Source organism: Mesoplodon mirus (assembly GCF_964341445.2).
Source record: "Mesoplodon mirus genome assembly, chromosome: 5".
Taxonomy (NCBI): Eukaryota; Metazoa; Chordata; class Mammalia; order Artiodactyla; family Ziphiidae; genus Mesoplodon; species Mesoplodon mirus.
In genome coordinates this window covers 73,619,953-73,643,449 of record NC_138980.1, presented here as the reverse complement: position 1 = coordinate 73,643,449, position 23,497 = coordinate 73,619,953, and the positions used below count along the sequence as shown (strand labels likewise).

General features: G+C 39.4%; 1 protein-coding gene across 1 annotated transcript in view; it reads left to right on the top strand.

The window, feature by feature from the left end:
* HSPA4 (heat shock protein family A (Hsp70) member 4) overlaps nucleotides 1–23,497 on the top strand; it is a 43,700-nt gene that overhangs the window by 3,982 nt on the left and 16,221 nt on the right. The window contains exons 2-7 of the mRNA XM_082624024.1: nucleotides 6,469–6,526; nucleotides 8,781–8,921; nucleotides 10,776–10,898; nucleotides 16,136–16,235; nucleotides 16,895–17,028; nucleotides 19,988–20,232. Coding sequence (XP_082480150.1) covers nucleotides 6,469–6,526; nucleotides 8,781–8,921; nucleotides 10,776–10,898; nucleotides 16,136–16,235; nucleotides 16,895–17,028; nucleotides 19,988–20,232 — 801 coding nt within the window. The remainder of the gene's footprint in view (nucleotides 1–6,468; nucleotides 6,527–8,780; nucleotides 8,922–10,775; nucleotides 10,899–16,135; nucleotides 16,236–16,894; nucleotides 17,029–19,987; nucleotides 20,233–23,497) is intronic.

Here is a 23,497-nt window from a genome sequence, read left to right as displayed (position 1 = left end):
AGATTGCTAACACTTCACCTGTCTAATTGAGGTTATCAAAGTAGTTTCTTAGACTCATTTAAGAACTAAAATACAACTTTGTATATAGAATTGGTAGGTGTAATCTATAGGAACTTTATGTCATCAGGTTCTAAATTGGGTTTCCTAAATTAAAACTTTTTCTGACTTAATAAAATACTTGTTTGCTTTAACAACAAGAACAAAAATAAAATTGTTTGCTCTCTAATTATTTGCTGTTTGCTGTCTATCCTTGCATAACTTTTTCTAGACTTCTACAAATATACGTGGGGGCGTGTGTGCCCATATAAACAAATAGGATCATACTATATTTTGTAACTATTTTCTTTCACTTATATTTTAGACATCTTTCAGAGTCAGTAAATATGAATTTACCTCCTTAAGTACATAGTAGTCCATATTATGGCTTTAACATGCTTTCCTCAGATGTTCAGGTTGTTTCTAAATTTTTGCAATTAGAAATAGTCTTCAACAAGTTTTTTATATTTATGTTTACATGTTAATACTTTTATTTTTGTTGGATAGATTTCAAGATGTGAAATTGGTGAAAGGATATATATGCTTAAAATTTCAGTACCTATTGCCAGAATACTTTACAAAAATTTAAGGGATTAATTTACACCAGGAACGTAAGTGATTTCTCTGTTTCACTGGGGTTTGTGAGGATTATGAGTTAAAATTATATAAAATATTTAGCATAATGCCTGTTACATAGTAAATACTGCCCAATTATTTGCTCATATTGCTATTATTACCTTTTTGTATTTTTTATTCTCTTTATTAATGGACCATATACTGGGACAGTAAAATGAAATCTATGGAAGTTTGCCTTTAGGGGTTATCAAATATGTAGCTTTTAATGTGTAAATCTTATTGACTCGAGTTTGTGGTTCTTAAGGAATTGCATATCTTGCTAGTATGAGTTGTTTGATCTGTTCGATATCACCTGTTTTGGGTATTTTCTCGTTCTGGGCTAAGGCAGTGACCATGGGGTACTCTGATTAACCTAATAACCATTTCCATGCCAGTTTTGCCTGCTTCTCTTATTTGATAGTCTAAATACTATTGTAGGTTCTCTGAAAAACTCCTATTCTTATATTGTTTAAGAAATTGAATTAGAGTAAGAGCTGTCTGAATATCCTGAGAGTTGTCCTACACACACTTATAAACATGAAACTGTACCTTTTCAGGATCTGTGCTGGTTGCAGCTGTTCGTAACATCCTATCAGAATATGCATAAATGTTTGGTCAGTGGTATCTTTTACCCAGGAAAGAGAACAACGGCTATTCTCTGGTTTAAAAAGATGATTATTTCTAGGACTTAAAGATTAGAACAGAGAAGTCTTGAACTTGATTTAAATTAACTTTGTGTAATGTCAGCCTGTAATTTGGAATGGAGGAAAGGTAGTATCAGTCAAGTAGCAAGTGTCTTGAGTACTGCTGTTTTTAGCAGCATTAACTTGGCCTTGTGTACAGTATAGAGGAAGTGTAAGATAGAGTCCTGCTGTGGAGATATAATCATTCTAGTTGGAAATATGAATGACGTAAAGCAACAGTAAATAGAATAAGCATAGAGAGTACAATTATGGGCAAGGTTATTAAATATAGACCTTAATTGTACAAGTTCAGAGGACAAGTCACATCTGTGGGGGATGGAGTGATAAGGAAAGGCAGGAGTGGGACTTGAGCAAACAGGATTAGAATACATGAAGAAAGGATTGGGACAGTCTGCGTGAAGGTATAGAAGTAGGAATAAATCTAGAGGGTTTGGTAGGCAGTACAAAAGTATGTATGGGGACTTCCCTGGTGGTCCAGTGGTAAAGAGTCTGCCTTCCAGTGCAGGGGTTGCGGGTTCGATCCCTGGTCATGAAACTAAGAGCCCACGTGCAGTGGGGCAACTAAGCCCACGTGCCACAACTACTGAGCTTGGGCGCCTCAACGACAGAGCCTGCGTGCTGCAAACTACAGAGCCCACGTGCTCTGGAGCCTGCGTGCTGCAACTAGAGAGAAGCCTGCGTGCTGCAAGGAGGATGCAGCCAAAAAAAAAAAAAAGTTAAAAAAAAAAAGTATGTATGTGTGTGGGACTTGGAGTTTGATAGTCCTGATTTTGAATCCTGAACTCTAGTACTAGTTATGTTTCTGGGCACATTAACTTGCCTTTATTCAGTTCTTCATTTACAAAATTGGGTCAGTAATAGTTCTTATCTCAGAGTATTTGGGAGAATCAAGTGTAGAATGCTTAGCACACTGCCTGGCATATGAAGGCTCAAAAATGAAAGCCGTGGGACAAGGGCGCTTGACCTGCTTGGATGAAAGAGAGGCTTCCTGCCATAGATAGGGATTGCATGCAGGCTATGTGAAATTTTGGAATTTCCTGGTGAGTGGAAAATAGTATCAATACGTATTTCCTTTAAATATCTTGTTCCCTGTCCAAATCCTGACAGAATCATTCAGACACTGAAGATTTTTTAGAGTGTTTGTTGAGGAGAAACAAACTTAATGGGGGTATTTAGCTTCCCTTTTTAAAAGAATTACTTAATTTATTAGGATTGCATAGCAGTATTTACCTAAATAGTAATGGCCATCTCTGGTGGGAGGGTGTTGGTTGTGGAGTTACTGATAATCCCTATTTTCTTTTTTATACTTTTCTAATTTTCTACGATGAGCTTGCACTGGAAAGCACTGAATAGGTTCTAGCGTTGGCCCTAAAATTTGACGTAATCTTTTTGGGCCTTTTTCACATTTAAATATTAGATTTCTTTATTTAAGCTTTTACTTTAAAAACCCCTTCAATTTCTGCTGTTTAACATATCGACCCTCTTTCAGTTGTCCTTTTTTTTTTTTCTTTTTTTTTGCGGTACGCGGGCCTCTCACTGCTGCGGCCTCTCCGGTTGCCGAGCACGGGCTCCGGACGCGCAGGCTCAGCGGCCATGGCTCACAGGCCCAGCCGCTCCGTGGCATGCGGGATCTTCCCGGACCCGGGCACGAACCCGTGTCCCCTTCATCGGCAGGCGGACTCTCAACCACTGTGCCACCAGGGAAGCCCTCAGTTGTCCTTTTGAAAAGGAAATGGTAGGACTTTTTATTCCTCACGATTTTAAAGATGGCTGAGTGGGTTTTAGTGGATAGTTTGAGAAGGTGAAGCACAATTTTCATAGCAAACTAGTTGGTATATTTTTGGTTTGTTCTTGTTTTTTTTTTTTTTTTTTTGTCTGTGCCATGTCTTGCAGGATCTCAGTTCCCCAACCAGGGATTAGACCCAGGCTATGGCAGTGAAAGCCCAGAATCCTAACCACTAGGCCACCAGGGAACTCCCTAGTTGGTATATTTTTTTGTATGAAACTCAGACCAGGGTTTCATTGGAGGTTTAGTAATATATAATGTTATTTATGATATGCCAGTCTCTGTTAAATGTCCTTTAAAAGTGGATCAACAAATTTAATCCTTATAGCAACCATATTAGGTAGGTGTGGTAATTTCCCCCATTTTAGAGATGAGCAAATTGAATTTCAGAGCAGTTAATTAATAGGTCACACAGCTAGAAAGGTAGAGAAGGTATTCAGACAGACCCATACTGTCTAATTCTAGAGCCTGAGCTCTTTTTACTGTACATGCATTCAACTCAGTCAAATTGACCATAAAGTGGAAAAGCTAAGGATTCCTTTCTTTAATGTACTAGTTGGCTTGTTATAGAACTCTTTTTAGAATGTAAGAATTATGTAGTAATATATTAATGGTTTTCTATAACATGATAAGAAAAGTGTGAATTCTGCCCGTACTTTGCAAGAGTTATGCCTTGTTTGAGGTGTACTTGCTATATTATGTGGTAAAGATTGATGTTCTATTAGTGACATTTGATTGCTTTGTAAGAAGTTGGGAACTGTTTGTAGTGTGTACATATATAGACGAATAAAAGATGAATAATTTGAACTGAGACAAACTTTTAGTTAGCTTTTCAAGATATACGAACCATTTCCTATCACTTCTAAGGCAGATGTAGATTTTAAGAGTAAGTAAAAATGTTAACTGACTTCAAAGAGAATATTACCTAGAGCAGCTCTGTACGGTAGAACATTGTGTGATGATGTAAATGTTCTGCATTCACATTGCCCAAAGTCCAGTAAGTTTTAAGCCAAGTCTAATAAGTTTTAAGAGGTAGAAACAATTTTTACTTGAGAGGGATTGGGAAGGCATCACGAGTGCGTGATATCTCTGGAGAATGAGTGAGATTTAGAAGGACCAGGGCATTTCAGGTGGCAAAAGTGGTAGAGCAAAGCAGGAGGATTGGAAGACTGTTTGACTTGTGTTGGGGCACTGTGTGCTTGAGATTGCACCTGGAAAATGGGGGTGGGGTTGGGATTGTGAGAGGCCTTAGGTTCTGCATTAAGGAATCTGGACCCTATTTGCTGATAATGTTTTTGTTTGGAAGGTAATTAGAAGCAAGATAGATTCAGAGTTACCAAGGTAGAATAGGAAATTAACCCTTCAACGGACATACAATAAAGTTGGGAACATTAATTTTTTCATTCTTAGAGCTAGTATTGTTTTGAGGAGATGAAGGCTTGAAAACAGGGCTGCAGGAAATAATGGAAGATAAATAATGTTGGCTTTTAGTTATGTTGGGATTGAGGTATTGGTGGGATGCATCTTAGAAATTCAGATCTGGTGGCTTTTAGAAAAATGTAGGTTTGCATGCATAGGCTAGAAGGAGTGGACAGGGTGAATGGAGTAGGTAAGATTACGGTGGGCAATTTCCTAAAGGGCTGTATGGGCTGTAATAGGGGAGACATTTAAGTGGTACTCAGGAATTTTTTTTTTTTAGGTGATAGGTGGTATATTTGCAGAAAGGCTGAGCTTGATACCTGTGCTCTAGAGGGGCTACCCCCCAGCATGTTCTAGGCCCATAGAGCTTAGGGTTCATAGGAAATCTGATGAAATCCCAGGCTGTGTCATATTGATTCAGGGCATAGTTGCTTGTAACTGCTCTGGGAGATTGGCTCACAGGGATTCTTGCACCATTGGTTGTAAAGGGCCACTGAGGCAGAGAGGCTGAGCATTCTGCCAATTTGTACAGGGCTGGTAAGGTTATCTAAGTAAAACAGTTCTACTTAATTAATAGGTCATCTAATGTGGTCAGATTTGGACCAAGGCAGTATGGCTGCAGAGCTCTTATTCTTACTCATTCCACTAAATTCGAAGAATTAGGGGTCCAGGGAGGATAGAGAGAGGGTCAAAGCTAGCTAGAGTGTAAAGTGTGGAGAAACAATCTATAGTCCTGACTCCCATTGCTTTCAGATTGTATGACTCTGGACAAATTTACTTATTAATACCTTTTTGGACTCAGTTTCCTCTCCTATAAAGTGGGAATAAGATAGGGTGCTTATGAGGATTAAATGAGATGGTGCATATAGGCAATTTATGCAGTCATTATTATTAAGTAGGAGGAAGAGAAGGCTTTACTAACCTGAGGGAGAAGTGGACTCTGGGAAGAGCTTTGTCTTTTGGATTTTTTGGGGGTGGCATGGGTGAATTTGATCTTATTTTAGCTTGAGAGAAATCAGCTACTGGAAAGGGAGGTGACAAATATATGCAAGGTTCCAGAGTGAAAAACAGGGGGAAGCATAGAGGCCATGATAGCAAAAACATCAACTCCAAAATAACTGACTTTTTAAGCTTAAACACAGTGTTTTAAAGTGTTTATACCTTTAAGCGAGTTTCAATTTTGCTTTCTAAAATAAGCAGCATATACATCAAACCAGCAGGCAGTGTATGAATTGATTTGGAAGAATGTGTTCTGAAGTGGGAATGAAGTTCCTTGTCAGAAATTGAGTCTTTAAAAAAAAAAGAAAAGAAATTGAGTCCTTGGAAACTAGTTCTAGAAAAATAACTTTTTACGTATTCAATATTTACAATAGGACAAGAGTTGTTTTCAGAGTTTATAGACTATTCTCTTGGTGAAGTTATGAGCTGTTCTAAACACAAAGAACGTTTTATTGATGTATTGATATGAAGGTATACTATTTTATATTGGAATTTTGAACACCAGACTTGAAGAATTAGAGGATAGTGGAGACTGGTTAGTCCACCTCTCTCCAGTATTTCAGACAGATGGTCATACCAAACTTGTACTTCAACATCTAAGTGATGAACTCCCATTATTCTAAGAAGCAGCGCATTCCATGGACAGTTTACTCAGTAGAAAGGTCAAAATCATAGACTTACTGTGTGCAGTTAAAAAAAATAGGGCTTTTCGGCTAAGCAGATTTTTTTTGCTGTGCTGCGAGGCTTGTGGGATCTTAGTTCCCTAAACAGGGATCGAACCTTCCCCCCCTTGCAGTGGGAGCGCGGAGTCTTAACCACTGGACCGCCAGGGAAGTCCTTGCCTGCTTTGGTTTTGGATGTAATAATTACACTAAGGTTTGATGCTTAAATGTTTGTTTTGTCTTCTAGGGCTTGCATTTCTTTTGGTCCTAAGAATCGTTCAATTGGAGCAGCAGCTAAAAGCCAGGTAGAATTTTGTTTTTCCCTAAAGTGACTTTTTTCTGTGGTTTGTCCATCCTTCCCATTCAGCAAGTATTTCAGTGCCCATTATGTGCCCAACACTGGGAGCCCCTGGGTGTACAATTGAGAGAGATGAACCTGATCCTTCTTATGTACTTGAGTGAGAAGCAAATAGCTTTTTAAAATAGCATGAACATATATAATCTGTTTAATGCAAAGTGCTAGGATGTTTGCTTGTTCCTGGGTATTTTATTTTATTTAATTGATTAATTTATTTTTTTGCGGTACGTGGGCCTCTCACTGTTGTGGCCTCTCCCATTGTGGAGCACAGGCTCCAGACGCGCAGGCTCAGCGGCCATGGCCCACTGGCCCAGCTGCTCCGTGGTATGTGGGATCCTCCAGGACCAGGGCACGAACCCGTGTCCCCTGCATCGGCAGGCGGACCCTCAACCACTGCGCCACCAGGGAAGCCTTTTCCTGGGTATTTTAAATGCTCGTTAAAGTGTCTTGTTCTGTCTTCATCTTACTCATATTTAAGGTCAGTGTTGATCAAGGTTCTCAAGGAAGGAAAACATACTTGTAGAAGCACACTTATCATTAGTTTACTTTTAAACCAGGAACCTGACATATTTGCTGGTTCCTCTGTAACCAGAGCAGCAGAACCTGAAGAGTTCTATTTTCCTGAGTGGATGAGGTTGCTATAAAATTAAGGAGTTGCATGTTAGATTTTTTTTTTTTTTTTGAGGTACGCGGGCCTCTCACTGTTGTGGCCTCTCCCGTTGCGGAGCCCAGGCTCTGGACGCGCAGGCTCAGCGGCCATGGCTCATGGGCCCAGCCGCTCCGCATCATGTGGGATCTTCCCGGACCGGGTCACGAACCCTTGTCCCCTGCATCGGCAGGCGGACTCTCAACCACTGCGCCACCAGGGAAGCCCTATTAGATGTTTTAATAGTTCAATCTGGAGCAATGTATAGAATGAATAACTGTCTCTTTTTCTGGACCAGGCCGCGCCTAAGATTTATAAGCCCAAGAAAATGGTGCTTGGCCAATTTAATTAAATAGGGTGTTTTATAATCTCATTTTCAGAAAGTTCAAGATGTTTTAGGAGACAGTAGATAGCAAGTACAGAGCTGTTTTGAAACGTCTTTCCTTCTGAAAGTCCAGTGAATTCTTCCTGTTTTTAAACTTGCTTTCATTATTGAGAATAGTTATTGTACTAAACTGGCAGCCTAGTTCTAGGTTGACATAGTTATTGTGATACTGAGTTTCTACTTGGCAGCTTACTGAAACAGGGCCTGACTTTGGAGCCCTCATATTGTTTTACAAAAGAACTTCTGTTTGCGCCTTTTGACATTCCTGATGCAGAGGAGCTCTGCTGTTTTTCCTTGGGACTTGTTGTACTTACTTCTGCATTGGGAAGAGGAGCCTATAAGTCTTAAGCAGAAGTTCATTCTTAAATATTTTGAATGTCCTTTGCCAACATTTTTTCCCATAAATTATAATACTTTATTCTAGAGAAATTAGAAAATATAGATGTAAAAGTGTAAGGAATTTGGAAGTTAGCATACTACCATTATCCAAAAATCACTGTTAATATCTTAATGTGTAACCTTTTGTACTCTTTCTAAGCATATAAATGTTTTTCTCCCCACCCCAAGAAAGTGACATCATATCATATAGATACTTGTCTCCAGACTTCTAAAATAATCTTAACCATTGTATGGATATGCCATAATTTATTAACCCATTCCCCTGTCATTTACCCTCTAGGCTCTTTGCAGTTTTCTGCTGTGATAAATAATGCTCTATCAGTTTATTTGCATTATCTTTGTGTCATCTTTTTTTCCTTTATGGTAAGTTTTCTTCACTAGAATAACTGAATTGATACATACTGCCAGATTGGCCCCTGGAAAGTTCGAATCACAAACTACGGGTAATTTTTAAAAGATAAAAATTATTTTATGTAAATGTTTGTTAGAAGTTTAAGAACAGAGAATACTTTTATAAGGGTAATGACCTGTCTTCATGAGGAAGTAAGGCAATCTGGGCTCTGGTCCTAGCCCTGCATGTGACCTGTACAGGTCCCTCACTCCTCACTTCACAAGCTAGCACGCATCGTTCAGAAAGGTTTAGTTCTGAAGAAAACTAACTCAGAAGGAAAATGATTCTAATTTAATCCTGAGATTGTTGAATTTTTTTTTTCCCATAATTTAATTGCCATCAGTCTTTCCACTCTTTGACTCTGATACACTTTTTCTTAGGTAATTTCCAATGCAAAGAACACAGTCCAAGGATTTAAAAGATTCCATGGCCGAGCATTCTCTGATCCGTTTGTGGAGGCAGAAAAATCTAAACTTGCATATGATATTGTGCAGTTGCCCACTGGGTTAACAGGTATAAAGGTAAGGTTTTCAAGATAATACCTTAATGATTGAAATACAGTATTTTATGTTATCAGGTCATTGTATATTATACCATTCTACTTTCAAGTTGTAATGATAATGGTGACAAATGCTTTGGAAAGTCTTTTGGTAGTAAAGACCATTGACATCTTTTGAATAATCTGGATTTTATTTGGGAGCCATAGGTGGCACTGTTAATAGGGTTTGGACAGATAGGTGGTAATGATGTGAAGTTAACTGCCATTGCTACTTGTCTTGCTGACTAATGCAGCAGTCTTGCTGGTGTGACTTTAGTGAATGACTTCCGGAAGAGCAGGCAAAGAAATCAACACTTTAAAGTCACTGCCAGATATGTGGTCATACTCTTTGACAGTAGGATTGGAAAGGTGTTGTTCTTTTGGGGAAAAGGGAGTTTAGTCTTTGCTATCTCTGCAACATCTAGGAGAGTCTCTTTGTGAAGCATGCAGTGAACTGATCATACAAAAAAGATTAGAGGCTGAGGGATGGGTACGGTGAACACATCTGTCTCTCTTGCACTCAGGTGGTAAGAGGAATCCAGAAGGGTTTTTGAGCTTTTCAGGCAACTGAGTTTAGAGAGAGGAAATGTGGTGTTTGAGACCACCCCATCTGGAGAAATAAGGATCATGGGAACAGGTTCACAATCCAAGAGATGATGAGATTGTGGAGAAAAGGTAGTTAATTGTGCCATTGTAGCTGAGAATTCAGTTGAATTTGGAAGTGAAGAATTTTGATAACTGAAAAATGATCACTGGATTTACTTATGATATTTTCAGCAATAATTTTAGAACAGTTTGAATGGATAAATATGGAGTGCAGAGGAGGAAAAAAGGAAAGGGAGCTGAGGAAATGGGGGATACTTATAGTCAAGAAAGAAATAGGATGCATATTGGCAGATTTAGTCAGAAGCGTTACAAGTGCCAAAGGAGAAAGAGACTAGGGAGAAGACCTGGGAACAAGTGGATCCAAGTATGAGCTTGGAGGAATTGACGAAGACTTAATTGAGAGAAGAAGAGGTAGCTTTGAAAGAGGCTCACTGGGAGTGTTATTTTCCCACCTTTATCATGCAATAAAGTGACACACTGTTAAATTCTAAACCAGAATAAATTATGGTTGGACTGGGGAGTGAGAAGTTGGTGTTCAAGTTGAGTTGGAGCAGGAACTAAAAGAAGAAAGTGACATTTTCTGGTCTGGGTTGTACTTGGGGAGTACGGGCATGTGGAATAGGACCTTATCTTACTTAGGCAGTCTTCAACATTTAAAGTTTGTAACTGTTGTCAAAGTTGCATACCTTTATCCAGGTGTAGGATATCTTGAAGCTTTGTTTGCCGTTTATTCTTTAATTCAACAAGTATTTATTGTGTCAAGTTTGTCCTCCGTGTTGGGGCTATGACAGTGAACAAATCTGACAAAAACCATTGCGTTAGATTGGATCCTAATTAGGACGATGTTCATAAAGTCAACACAGTAAACAAAGTAAAAAACACACAGTACATCAGATGGTAAAAAAGTTTCCACCACCAGATCCCTTTATGGAGGGACAGTGTGGGTCATAGTGAGCTATACCAATTTGCTTCTGCCCAGGTAATTGTCTTTAAGTTTTGTTGGTGGTCACAATGTGCCATTTACATAGTGGTCCTCATCTCCAGATATCATGCTTGACAAGCATGTTAAAAAGCTAAAAGTGACCTTCAGGTTATTTTCGCTTCTAAAACTAGCTTTCTTAATTCTTTCCTGAGTTAATAATGTTCCATTGATGATTTAGAGATTATTCACTTTAGGTTTTTAGGACATGAAGAAATATTAAGTTTACATCCTTTTGTTTTTTTATTGCAGGTGAAATACATGGAGGAAGAGCGAAATTTTACCACGGAGCAAGTGACTGCCATGCTTTTGTCCAAACTGAAGGAGACAGCAGAAAGTGTTCTTAAGAAGCCTGTCGTGGACTGTGTTGTTTCGGTGAGTTTGATCCCTACACATTATTGGGGTCTTGCATGAAGAAGCAGAAAGAAGAAAGCTGTTAATTGAAAATAAAATTGCTTTTTGTCTTAGGTGGTAATGGTTATTTTAAGAATTTATCAAACTAGTTCTCATATTCTTGAATATTTTTTTCTGCCCCCTAGTTTTTTTTTTTTTTTTGCGGTACGCGGGCCTCTCACTGTTGTGGCATCTCCCGTTGCGGAGCACAGGCTCCAGACGCGCAGGCTCAGCGGCCATGGCTCACGGGCCCAGCTGCTCCGCGGCATGTGGGATCTTCCCGGACCGGGGCACGAACCCGTGTCCCCTGCATCGGCAGGCGGACTCTCAACCACTGCACCACCAGGGGAGCCCTGCCCCCTAGTTTTTGCTCATGATTCTGTTATTCTGTCTGTTTAAAGGCTTATCTCTGAGGCCACTTCTTCCTGGATTCCTTCTGGCACCTAGCATAGTGCCTGGCACATGGTAACCACTTGTTTGTTGAATTAGTTGAATACTCTCAATTAGAAATGCTGTTTTTTCCTTCATTTCTATCTCTGTATCTTCACTGTTTTTGTATCCAGTGCTAAAGGCAAGGCAGCAGTAGACTTCATCTTGTCTTTTCCATTTCCCTATTTAGATGGAAGCCTGGCTGTTTGTAGCTTTGTGCTTGTAGTATGGTGAAGTCCATAGGGACTGTTGAAATTTGGGTGGTTGTATTGGCCTTGCCAATGAATCTCCTCATTCTGCCATTGTTATCTGATATTTTAGCTCTTTGGCCTCCTTTGCCTTTTTAATTTTTTATTTATTTAAAAAAAATTTTATTGAAGTATAGTTGATTTACAATGTTGTGTTAATTTTTTCTCTACAGCAAAGTGATTCAGTTACACATATATATGTTCTTTGCCATTATGGTTTGACACAGGATACTGGATATAGTTCCCTGTGCTGTACAGTAGGACCTTGTTGTTTATTGGCATCTTTTGTCTTAATTTTGGTGCATTGGTTGGCAAAGCAAGGACTGTTAGGTGGCTTATTTCACCTCACAGTTTTTTTTTTTTTTTTTTTTGCTGTACACGGGCCTCTCACTGTTGTGGACTCTCCCGTTGCGGAGCACAGGCTCCGGACGCGCAGGCTCAGCAGCCATGGCTCACGGGCCTAACTGCTCCGCGGCACGTGGGATCTTCCCAGACCGGGGCACGAACCCGCGTCCCCTGCATCGGCAGGCGGACTCTCAACCACTGCGCCACCAGGGAAGCCCAACCTCACAGTTTTTTGACTGATGGATTCCTTGGTTCTTGGCTATCTAGTAAAGTAGTACTGACATTTGTCAGGAAGAATTGGCTTATGGCTCATAACCCACATTTTGGGGATGCAAAGAATAAGAATGCTACTTCCCTTAAAGAGCTCAGATTCAATACAGGCACTGTATTTCTTAGATGGTTTCTGCCTTCCCCCAGATCTCTGTTGGACTTTGAGATTTGTCCCCATTTCCTCCCATCTACTGCCCTAACTTTGATTCTGAATTTTGCTCCATGTAGAAGTAAAATTTATGTAAAATGGCAAGACTGCCTGAGTGGCTTTTCCAGCTTTTGGGATCAAGTTAAAAGGTGATGAATTAAGTTATGTGTTGGGGGTCCTCAAGAGTTTTGGTGATTTGATAGGAGAATTTACAGGACTCAGAATAAAGCCATATTCACAGCTAAGATTTATTATAGTGAAAGGATGCAAAGCAAAATCAGTAAAGGGGAAAAGTACATGGACAATGTCTGGAGGAAGCCAGGTACAAGCTTCCAAGAGTCACCTTCCATTGGAGTCAGACCAGAAGTGCTTAATTCCTCCAGCAGCAAGTTGTGACAGCACATATGAAATGTCATACACCAGCGAAGTTCTGCCTGAGCCTTGGAGTCCAGGATTTCTATTGGAGGTCATTCACATAGGCATGTTCTGCCTTGCATGTACCAAAATTCCAGACTTCCAGAAGCAAATTAAGTGTAAAGCATAAACTACATTGTACAAACAGTTTAGGCACAGTGAGCCACTCTTATAATTTAGCGAAAATTTTCTGTTGATTTAGGGAACTACTTATCATTCAAATTCCTAGATGCAGGAACGCTTGACATTCCTAGATCCTTGCCATCGGGCCTAAGGATAGTGGTCTCTGGCCTCAGTGTGAACTATTTTCTGCACAGTCTTCTCTGCACAGTCACTGCTCTAGATTTTGGTACTATGGTATATCTGATTGCTATGTAAATAAGGCCTGGGTGGGTTTTGCTTTATTTATAAATTGATTATTTGTTAAAATATAAGCTTTATTTTTGGGGGAAGGTAATAGTAGCCCTCGTGTTCAAATCAAGTCAAATGTGTAAAAGGGTATATGGGAAGCTTTAGCACATCTGTTACCTAGTAAGTAGATTTTCCTTCCTAGAGGTTACCAGTTTTACCACTTCGTTACAGATCTTTCCAGAGGTTTTTATGTACCCAGGCAAATATGTATAGGTCCTTTTTTACTTTCATTTTTCTTTTAGTATATTTTGGACAATTTACCTTATATATGTTCCATAGCAGTAAAGAGGTGCTTCATTCCTTTTAGTGGAGCAGAGTGTCGCAGTTTATGTGGACCATAATCTGTTTAACTAGTCTCTTTTTGTTGGACATCCAGGTTGCTTCCAGATTTTTTTTTTTTAATTGCAAGAATACTACAATGAGTAAACTTGAACAAGTATCATTTTGCTCTTATGTGATAAGTTTGTAGGTTATAGGCTAAATTTCTAGAAGTGCAATTGCTGGGACAAAGGATATGTGTATTTTAAACCTTAACAGCTGTTGTTTAATTGCCCTTTAGAGAATTTGTGCTGATTTACACTTATATCAGCAATGCATGAGAGGGCTTGTTTGACCACAGCCTCACCAGCACAGCTTATTGGTGTATTAAATAATTCTGATAAATAATGGTAGCAAAGTGTGTGTGATTTTAATGCTGATATTTTACTCTTTAGGTAAACTAGAACATTTTAAAATTTATGAACCATTTTGTATTTCACTTTTTGTGAAATGTTCCCATCCTTTCCTGATTTTATTTTGAGTGTATGGTCTTTATTTTGATTTGTAGTTCCTTGAATATTAGAGAGATTAACTCTTTGCTGTTTTATGATGGGAGTTGCAAATATTTTTCCCCATTTGGTTATTAGAATTTTTTAATGAGTCAAATGTATCAACCCCCACCCCCGCCTTTTTCTTTTCTTTTCTTCCCCAGCAAAACAGTCTCTTATTTTTATCTCAGCAGATGTTCTCATTTGGCACCTGACATCAAACCAAAAACCTTAGTTCGGTGGGCTGAGGCCATTTGTAAACTTAGTATTTGTAGGTCTCAATGCCTATGAGCATCAGAGCACCTGCCCTCCCTCTGATCCCTTAGGGATGCCTAAATCTGTCTCAGGTGTGCTAACAGTGCTGGCCACAGGGTGGTAGAAAAGTCGTGGCACTGCCATCTGCTGGGATGGGAACCCAAGCTGCGCCTTGAAAGCAAGTTCTTTTCAGGTCTCCAGATAGGGTCCCAATTATGCTTATTCAACATACTCTTGTCTGCCTGGGCTGGAATGAAGAAAGGACCATTTTCCCCAGTGGCACAGGGGAGGATTCACAAGCTGGTTTACACTTTTTAGAGCTCAAGCACCTAAGGAAGTCTTGTCTTAGGGGCTGGAGCAGTGCGCTCCCAGGTCGGTGCTGCTACCCAGGGGAAACCCCAAGTCCAGCTTGGCAGCCTTTGCACAATGGGTACTTTCCCAGGATCCATGAAAATATTCAGAGCTCATCAGAACGTTTTACTTATATGCAGTTTAAAACTGTCAGAGGAGTTCAGGACTGTCGGGCCTGGGACTCTATCAGGATCTCATTTTAGGATTAGTTATTCAAAGCATGAAATAAGGGGGAATACTTTTTTTTTTTTTTTTTTTTTGCCATACCATGTGGCGTGTGGGACTTCCCCGACCAGGGATCGAACCTGTGCCCCCTGCAGTGGAAGTGCGGAGTCTTAACCACTGGACCACCAAGGAAGTCAAGAGGGAATACATTTTAAGGATCGAGGCTGCTCTTTGTAGCCCTGCTGAGGCAACTATTTCAGACATGATCAGTACAGAGAAAAGTGGGTACTCAGCAGGGCACAACTGGCTTTCAGACCCAGACTTCTTCAGTGGTGTGGTTGAAGAGGGACTTCAGCTTGGGCATTCTATCAATAGCTTGTCCTCGGCAAGGCTGGTTGATCCAGCAGGTGCAGATCAAGAGCCACTTCAGGAGAATGAAGACCAGAGACTTGATCAGGTCAAAGGAGAGCTCCCGAGTCTGCTCCACCAGCTTCTGGCATAACAACATCTTGAAAATGAACTTGAGGCTAAGAACTCTAAGGGCCCAGAAAAGGCTGAGCATGGCCAGCTGCTTCTCTCTGTCCTGGAAGAGATGCACGGAAATGATAGTGGGGAAGTAGGTGCTGAGCCTGTTAGCGGCGAAGAAGGGCACAGACACGTTTCACCAGAAGAGGCTGGGAGCCAGGCTGTCCGCACGCAGGGTCAGTAGCACAGAGAACACCAAGAGGGCCAGCCAGGTGCACGAAGATCTTGAAGGTAGTGAAGGCCAGCCACTGTTGGCGAGAAAAGCATCACGCAGGTTGAGCGAGCCAGGGACAGCCGTACGTCCCACCCACCGGGCTGTGCCTCCAGTCCCCACAGGCCTCACTGATGTCTGCCGTTGTTGCTGCCAGGCGAGCGAGAGGCAGCGAGCAGCCCTGCCTGCTGCAGCCTTTGGCCCAGGTGTGCCACTGATCTCCAGGCCCTGGCTTGGGACCCAGCACTGGCCACCGGCGGGCTCCCACCTTGACCTGCCGGTTCTTTTGGGTTTTGTGTTATATTTAGAAAATCCCATCTTTTCTTTGATGGTAAAGATTCCCTTTTATTATGGTACTCATGATTTTTAAAAAACATTAAATTTTTGATTTGAAATATATGTTGGTATTAGGTATATAGTAAGGATACAACTTTATTATTTTTTCTGTATGGCTGTCCATTTGTCTCAAGACTACTGAATAGTCCAACTTTCTCCTACTGGTTTGAAATACTTCCTTGATCATGTACAGAATAAATTGCTGTAAGTATTTGAGGGCGTTTCTGGATTTTACTGTTGTTTGACAGGTATATTTTAAATGAGGGATCTCCATAATACAGTAAACTTTCAAATTTTTTTTATAGGTTCCTTGTTTCTATACTGATGCAGAAAGACGGTCAGTGATGGATGCAACACAGATTGCTGGTCTCAATTGCCTTCGATTAATGAATGAAACTACTGCAGGTAAGAGACTATTAACTGAAATTTTTGACTTGCTCCATCTTGAAGGTTGTGAAATCTTAAAACCCTAGGGTTTCTTGTTCCCTGTTTTGCTTGGAGCACTTACCACCTGTGTGTCATAGTATTTTTGGATACTCTGTCACATTCTATGAAGAGTTCACCTGAGAAGTGCTTTTTCTGTATCCTCATAGCACTTACTTTGGTATTTAATTGCATGCTTGTTTGGAAAGGAACACATTTATTGTGTGTTTGGAGCATTGCTTTGGTTTAAATATTGGGTTTTTGTCCAACTTGTGGATTGGTGGAGTTACAGGGGTGGGGTATAAAGCAACATCTCAGCGGGTAGAATATATGGTAATGTTGAGATGGCACAAGGATAGTAGAAACTTGGGAAGAAATGTTTGGAGAAGTGGAGGAAGTGGTTTTGGGGAAAATTGCCAAAGTTGTTGGAATTGGAAATTGGAAATGTAAGGAAGCCTAAGTGAATGTCGGCATTTAACTCTTTGAAGTTAGTGTTCTTCATGAATAAATCATGCAGAGCTCATAAAGATTTTGAGTCTTTCATGGATCTGTATACAGAGTCTGTTTTTTCGTACTTAAATGAATTTTAAGTTTAGTACTTAAATGGTAACATTATGTTGAATTTTTTTCTTATTGTGTAGTTGCTCTTGCATATGGAATCTATAAACAAGATCTTCCTGCCTTAGAAGAGAAACCAAGAAATGTAGTTTTTGTAGACATGGGGCATTCTTCTTATCAAGTTTCTGTATGTGCATTTAATAGAGGAAAACTTAAAGTAAGTATATTTTTTCCAGAAGACTGTATTACAAGTGTATGGTAATTAGGAATTTATGAGAGACAACTTAAAATAATTGGTTAAAAAATTTTGTTTCACTAGTGGAAACTTGGTATGAGCCATCTGAACTAGAAATTAGGTAGGTAGGGGTTGGGTGGAAGTTGTAAGCCCAAAATAATTTATCAAGAGTTGACATGGTATGAAGCAAAGAGCATAGACCTTGAGGAAGAAACTCTTAGAGTCCTGAGCCTATTTTTCTTATCTATAATGTGGGGAAAATAATGCTTGCCTTGCAAGCTTACTAGGAGGAATCTTTAACATGTAGTCCCTTCATATATCTTACACTGAGGATTGAGGAGGTGATATATGTATTCTCTTAAGATTTTGAGTGGTCTGGGAACAGGATGGAGTGACTAGAACTTGGGTGGCTGAAAGAAACCAGACTAGGAGTTATATTCTAGATGTCTGGAGATGTTAGAGCTCTGGAGAAAGCAGTTTTGTACACAGAGAAGTGTAGCAGTGTTAATGGCAGAGAGGGACCAGAGGGTGATCATGGTCACAGTTGAAAAAAATTTTTTAAATATGTATACACATTTCCTGTATTAGTCTCTTATTAAGGTCAAATTTATATAGAGTGAAAGGTATAGATTTTAGGTGTTCGGTGAGGTTTTTTTTTTTTTATTTTTTATTTTTTTTATTTTTATTTTTTTTTTAGCGGTACGCAGGCCTCTCACTGCTGTGGCCTCTCCCGTTGTGGAGCACAGGCTCCGGACGTGCAGGCTCAGCGGCCATGGCTCACGGGCCCAGCCGCTCGGCGGCATGTGGGATCTTCCCAGACCAGGGCATGAACCCGTGTCCCCTGCATCGGCAGGCGGACTCAACCACTGCGCCACCAGGGAAGCCCCAGTGAGGCTTTTTTTTTTTAAATTTATTTATTTTTAATTGAAGTATAGTTGATTTACAGTGTGTTAGTTTCAGGTATGTAGCACAGTGATTCAGTTATACATACATATACTTTTTCAGATTCTTTTTCCCTTATAGGTTTTTACAAGATACTGAGTATAGTTCCCTGTGCTATGCAGTAGGTCCTTGTTGGTTATCTATTTTATTTATAGTAGTGTTAATCCCATCCTCCTAATTTATCCCCCCACTTTCCCTTTGGTAGCCATAAGTTTGTTTTCTATGTCTGTGAGTCACAGTCGAATTTGATGGTATATGCTAGTTCCTCAGTGGGATATAAAATCAGTTGTCTAGCTTGGTGATTTTATCTAGAATTTGCTTAAGAACCAAGGATATTTTGAGTATTTAACTATTTGGGTTCTGTATCAAGGTTCTTAGTGCCAGGTCTAAACTGGTTTTCTGCCTCCAATTTAGGGGTTGGTCGAGTGGACTACCTATCCCAAAATAAGTACTTGTTACGTTTGGAGGGCATTTTGAGTTTCTCTTTGTTACAATCCTGTTTCTTTGAAAACTCGACTTGCCTCTGCTTTATATTCTGATTTGTTTCTATGGTTTATGTTTTTGTTTTGTTTGTTTAATACAAACAAATCTTTGGGATGGTTGGGAAATAAGAGGTTCACGATTTTTACAGATGTGAATGATGGACCAAGTGTTACTCTCACTGTTTAAGCTTTACTTTTATCCATAATAGGATTATTTCTAAATTCCATTTTGTACTCTCACTTTTTAACTTTAATTTAATTATTTACTTTTAATTTTATTTATTTATTTTTGGCTGCATTGGGTCTTCGTTGCTGTGCACGGGCTTTTCTCTGGTTGCGGTGAGCGGGGGCTACTCTTCGTTGCAGTGCACGGGCTTCTCATTGTGGTGGCTTCTCTTGTTACGGAGCCAGGGCTCTAGGTGCTTGGGCTTCAGTAGTTGCGCGGCATGTGGGCTTAGTTGCTCCGCAGTGTGTGGGAGCAACATTGTCATTGTTGCTCCCCGGCATTGGCAGGTGGATTCTTAACCACTGCGCCACCAGGGAAGCCCTCTCACCTTTTTAGACAGAAGATACTGGCCATAATTTAGCCTTGTCTTTGAGTCAAAGTGCTGTGTATTAGTTTCTGCTTCATTATCAGCTGTTAATTGTCAGTTTTCCAATTTTAATTAAAACTTAATTATCAAAATACTTACTATAAAGTCAAATTTTGGAACATTTATGTATAAAGAAAGGACATTCATGATCTTACTACAGTTTGATGTATTTCATTCTAGTCTTTTATGAAAACAAAATTGGAATGACACAGAACTGTGTCTGTCTTTTTTTTGTTTTGTTTTGTTTTCCTCTCCTATGAGTTCACTTATTAAGAAAAACTTCCTGAGGACATTTAACATTCTTTGAAGAGATTGTTTTAAGGGTGTGGGTCATCACTTATTTAGCCAGTCTTCTATTATTGGATCTGATTAGATCTAGTTTGCTTCTAATCTGCCAGAGATTTGGAAAAGGATAACCTAACCTAATTAGTCTTCTATGTTGATTAGAAACAGATAGCAGTGAGTTCGGGCTTTAGCATATTTTCTGGTAGTAAATTGCATAGAACTAAATAAGCCTTTGGTATTATTCACGGTTTTGTGGTAGCAATAAGACTAGAACTGTACATGACATGTTAGTGTATTGGGCCTTGAATTATAATTGTTGCTTGGAGTCAGATTGGTGTAGTGGAGAAGGCATAGGTTTTGGAATTGAGGTTGGGTTTTGAATTCTACTTCTACCACTTAATATCTCTGTGACCTGCATATTATCTGATCTATCTAGGTCTTTGTATCATCTGTAAATTGGGGATTACAATGTCTCTTTCCATAGTGGTTGTAACCATGATTAAATGACACATGCGCATTGCCTTGTTTCAACCTTAATGTCCCTTCTTGCCTTTTTATTACAGCTTACCACTTAAATATATATCATGATAAAATTTTAAATTGGTTAGTTTTTGAATTAATTATCATCTTTTTTCAAAGGTTCTGGCCACTGCATTTGACACAACACTGGGAGGCAGAAAATTTGATGAGGTGCTAGTAAATCACTTCTGTGAGGAATTTGGGAAGAAATACAAGCTAGACATAAAGTCCAAAATCCGTCCATTATTACGACTGTCTCAGGAGTGTGAGAAACTCAAGAAATTGATGAGTGCAAATGCTTCAGACCTTCCTTTGAGCATCGAATGTTTTATGAATGATGTTGATGTATCTGGAACTATGAATAGGTAATCATGTTAATATTTTGATGGTAAACAGAACTGTGATGTTTCTCTACTTATATTAGCCTTAATTAGCTAATTGTTGAAATTATATGGATGTTATATGATAACTTCAGTTCTGTAGGTAAAAATTAGAGGCCATTCAGGATCTTGCCTTTATTTTATTTAAAAAAAAATTATTTATTTTTATGTTTGGCTGTGCCACATGGCACATGGGATCTTAGTTCCCTGACCTGGGTTCGAACCTGCACCCCCTGCATTGGAAGCGCAGAGTCTTAACCACTGGACCGCCAGGGAAGTCCAGATAGTGCCTTTGATGTGAAGGCTGGGTTTGGTTAGTCTAATAATGTAGACTATTAGGTTTGTTCTGGTTATTTGAATATTCCAGGAAATTGGCAGTTCCTTTACATGTGCATGTATTACACGTGAGTTACCAGTTTTCATAAATTCAGGGCAAAGTGCTTTAATGCAGGATTAAACTGAATTTGCTTTAGTCATTGATTCAGAAATTGGTGTTTTTGAGTAGTTCAGTATCACTTGAGGACAACAGGTCTTTTTGTATAATACTACAAGAATTCTGGGTAACTGACATTTCAGGGCTATCCTCAGAAATACCCAGATTGCTTCTGTTATCTGGTTAGGTTGCTTGGATGTTCTTCAGTATGTGAACTCTACTGGTAGAATTCAGGCAAGACTGATGGCTTGTTTGGAGAAGGGTGGCCTGAGCCATCTTCAGAAAATTGAGATGGAGTCAGAATTGCTTTTAATCTGCCAGAATTAGATTACTGTGCCTAGTAACCAGATTTGTAGTCACCTTTCTCTTCTACTTGAAAGTGATGTTTTTCATTTTTATTAAACAGCAACTTTTTGTGTATCTATGATGTGTTAGGGGGAATCATACAGTATGTGTTTGGCTTCTTTTGTGTCTGGCTTCTTTAACTTAATGTTTCCTAGGTTCATGTATTAGTACCTCATTGCTTTTTATGGCAAATAATACTACATTTGTGTGGGTATATCACATTTTATTTTTCCATTCATCAGTTGATGGACATTTGGGTTTCCACCTTTTAGCTATTGTGACGAGTGTTTCTATGAACATTCATGAACAAGTTATTTGAGTATCTTGTTTTCAGTTCTTTTGGGGATGTAGCTAGGGGGGGAATTGCTGGGTCATGTGGTAATCATATGTTTAGCTTTTTGAGGAATCACCAAGCTATTTTCAACATGTCCAGTGCATCTCTAGTGGCAGTGCACACTTCTCTTCTAAAAGCTCAGAAGGGACTTCCCTGGTGATGCAGTGGTTAAGAATCCGCCGGCCAATGCAGGGGACGGGGGTTCGAGCCCTGGTCCGGGAAGATCCCACATGCCGTGGCACAACTAAGCCCATGCACCACAACTACTGAGCCTGCGCCCTAGAGCCTGTGAGCCACAACTGAGCCCTCATGCCACAGCTACTGAAGGCTGTGCGCCTAGAGCCCGTGCTCCACAGCAAGAGAAGCCACTGCAGTGAGAAGCCCACGCACCGCAATGAAAGGGTAGTCCCCGCTCCCTGCAACTAGAGAAAGCCTGTGTGCAACAACAAAGACCCAATGCAGCCAAAAATAAAAAATAAATAAATAAATTCATTAAAAAAAAGCTCAAATACTTATTTCACATAAAAGTGAGTAAAATATAGTTACCATATGATTCAGCAGTTCCACTCCATACCCAAGAGAAATGAAAGCACATTTACACAAAAATTTATATATGAATGTTCATAGCAGCACTACTTATAATACCCGCAAAATGGAAACAACCCAAATGCCCATCAACTGACAAAATAAACAAAACGTGATATATCCATACAATGGAGTATTATTTGGCAATTAAAAAAAATGTTGTACAGATGCGTACTGTAGCATGGATGAACCTTGAAAAGTTTATGCTAGATGAAAGAAATAAGTTAAAATGGACTACATTTTGTCTAATTCTGTTTGTATGAAATGTCCAGAATGAATGGTTGCCTAGGGCTGGAGGGTTGGTGGGGGAGTTGGGAGAATAATGTTAATGGTGATGAAAATACTCTTTTATAGGGTGATGAAAATGTTTTAAAATAGATAGTGGTGGTGTTTGTACAATTCTGAATATACTCAAAGCCATTGAATTGTACACTTTAAATGTGTCAGTTCTATGGTATGTGAATTAAATTTCAGTAAAACTAAAAAAAGGAAAAACCTCTACTGCTGCTGCTGCCATCTTTCTAGAATGCTCTCTGTACCTTTGCTTTTCATGTTTTTATTTTGGACATTTTCAAATATGCAGCAAAACTGAAAGAATTTTACAGTGAACCTCCTTATCCTGCCACTTAGGGTCTACTGATAATATTAACTGTACTTGTTTTTTCCACATACCGATTGATCTGTTCATCTATCCATCCTCTGTCTACCCATCAATTTATTTATTTATTTAGACAAAGCTAAGAGTTTAAAAAAAATATTCATTCATTCATTTATTCATTCATTCATGCATTCTTCGCCAGGTTTTAGTTGTGGTATGTGGGATCTAGTTTCCCCACCAGGGATTGAACCCGGGCCCCGTGCATTAGGAGCATGGAGTCAACCATTGGACCACCAAACCATCATTTTAAACTGTTTTGGTTGCTACACATCCTCACCAAATATTGGTATTAGTGATCTTGAATTTTTGCCATTCTGGTGGGTGCATTCTATACCTCCACTATTTTTCTTTTTTTTTTTGAGATGTAATTCATAAAAGTCACGCATTTAAAGTATATAATTCACTGGGTTTTAATATATTCATGGAATTGTGCAGCCATTATCACAACCCAATTTAAGAATATTTTCATCACCTCATAAAGAAACTCTAAATGAACTATCATTCTGTGAAGAGACATGGAGGAACCTTAAATGTATATTTCTAAGCAAAAGAAGTCAACCTGAAGAGGCTGTATGATTCCAACTATATGACATTCTAGAACTATGTGACATTCTATATGACAACTATATGACCTTCTAGAAAAGGCAAAACTATGGAGACAGTAAAAAGATCAGTGGTTAGCCAGGGTTCAGTGGAAGGGAGGGATGAATAGGTAGAGTACAGAGGATTTTTAGGGGAGTGAAACTATTCAGTATGATGCTGTAATGGTGAATACTTACACCATTTGTCAAATCATATAGAACCCTAATTTATACTATCATGTATCAATATTGGCTCATCAGTTGTTAGAAATGTATCTTACTAATGCAAGGTGTTAACAGGGGAACTGGGTGTG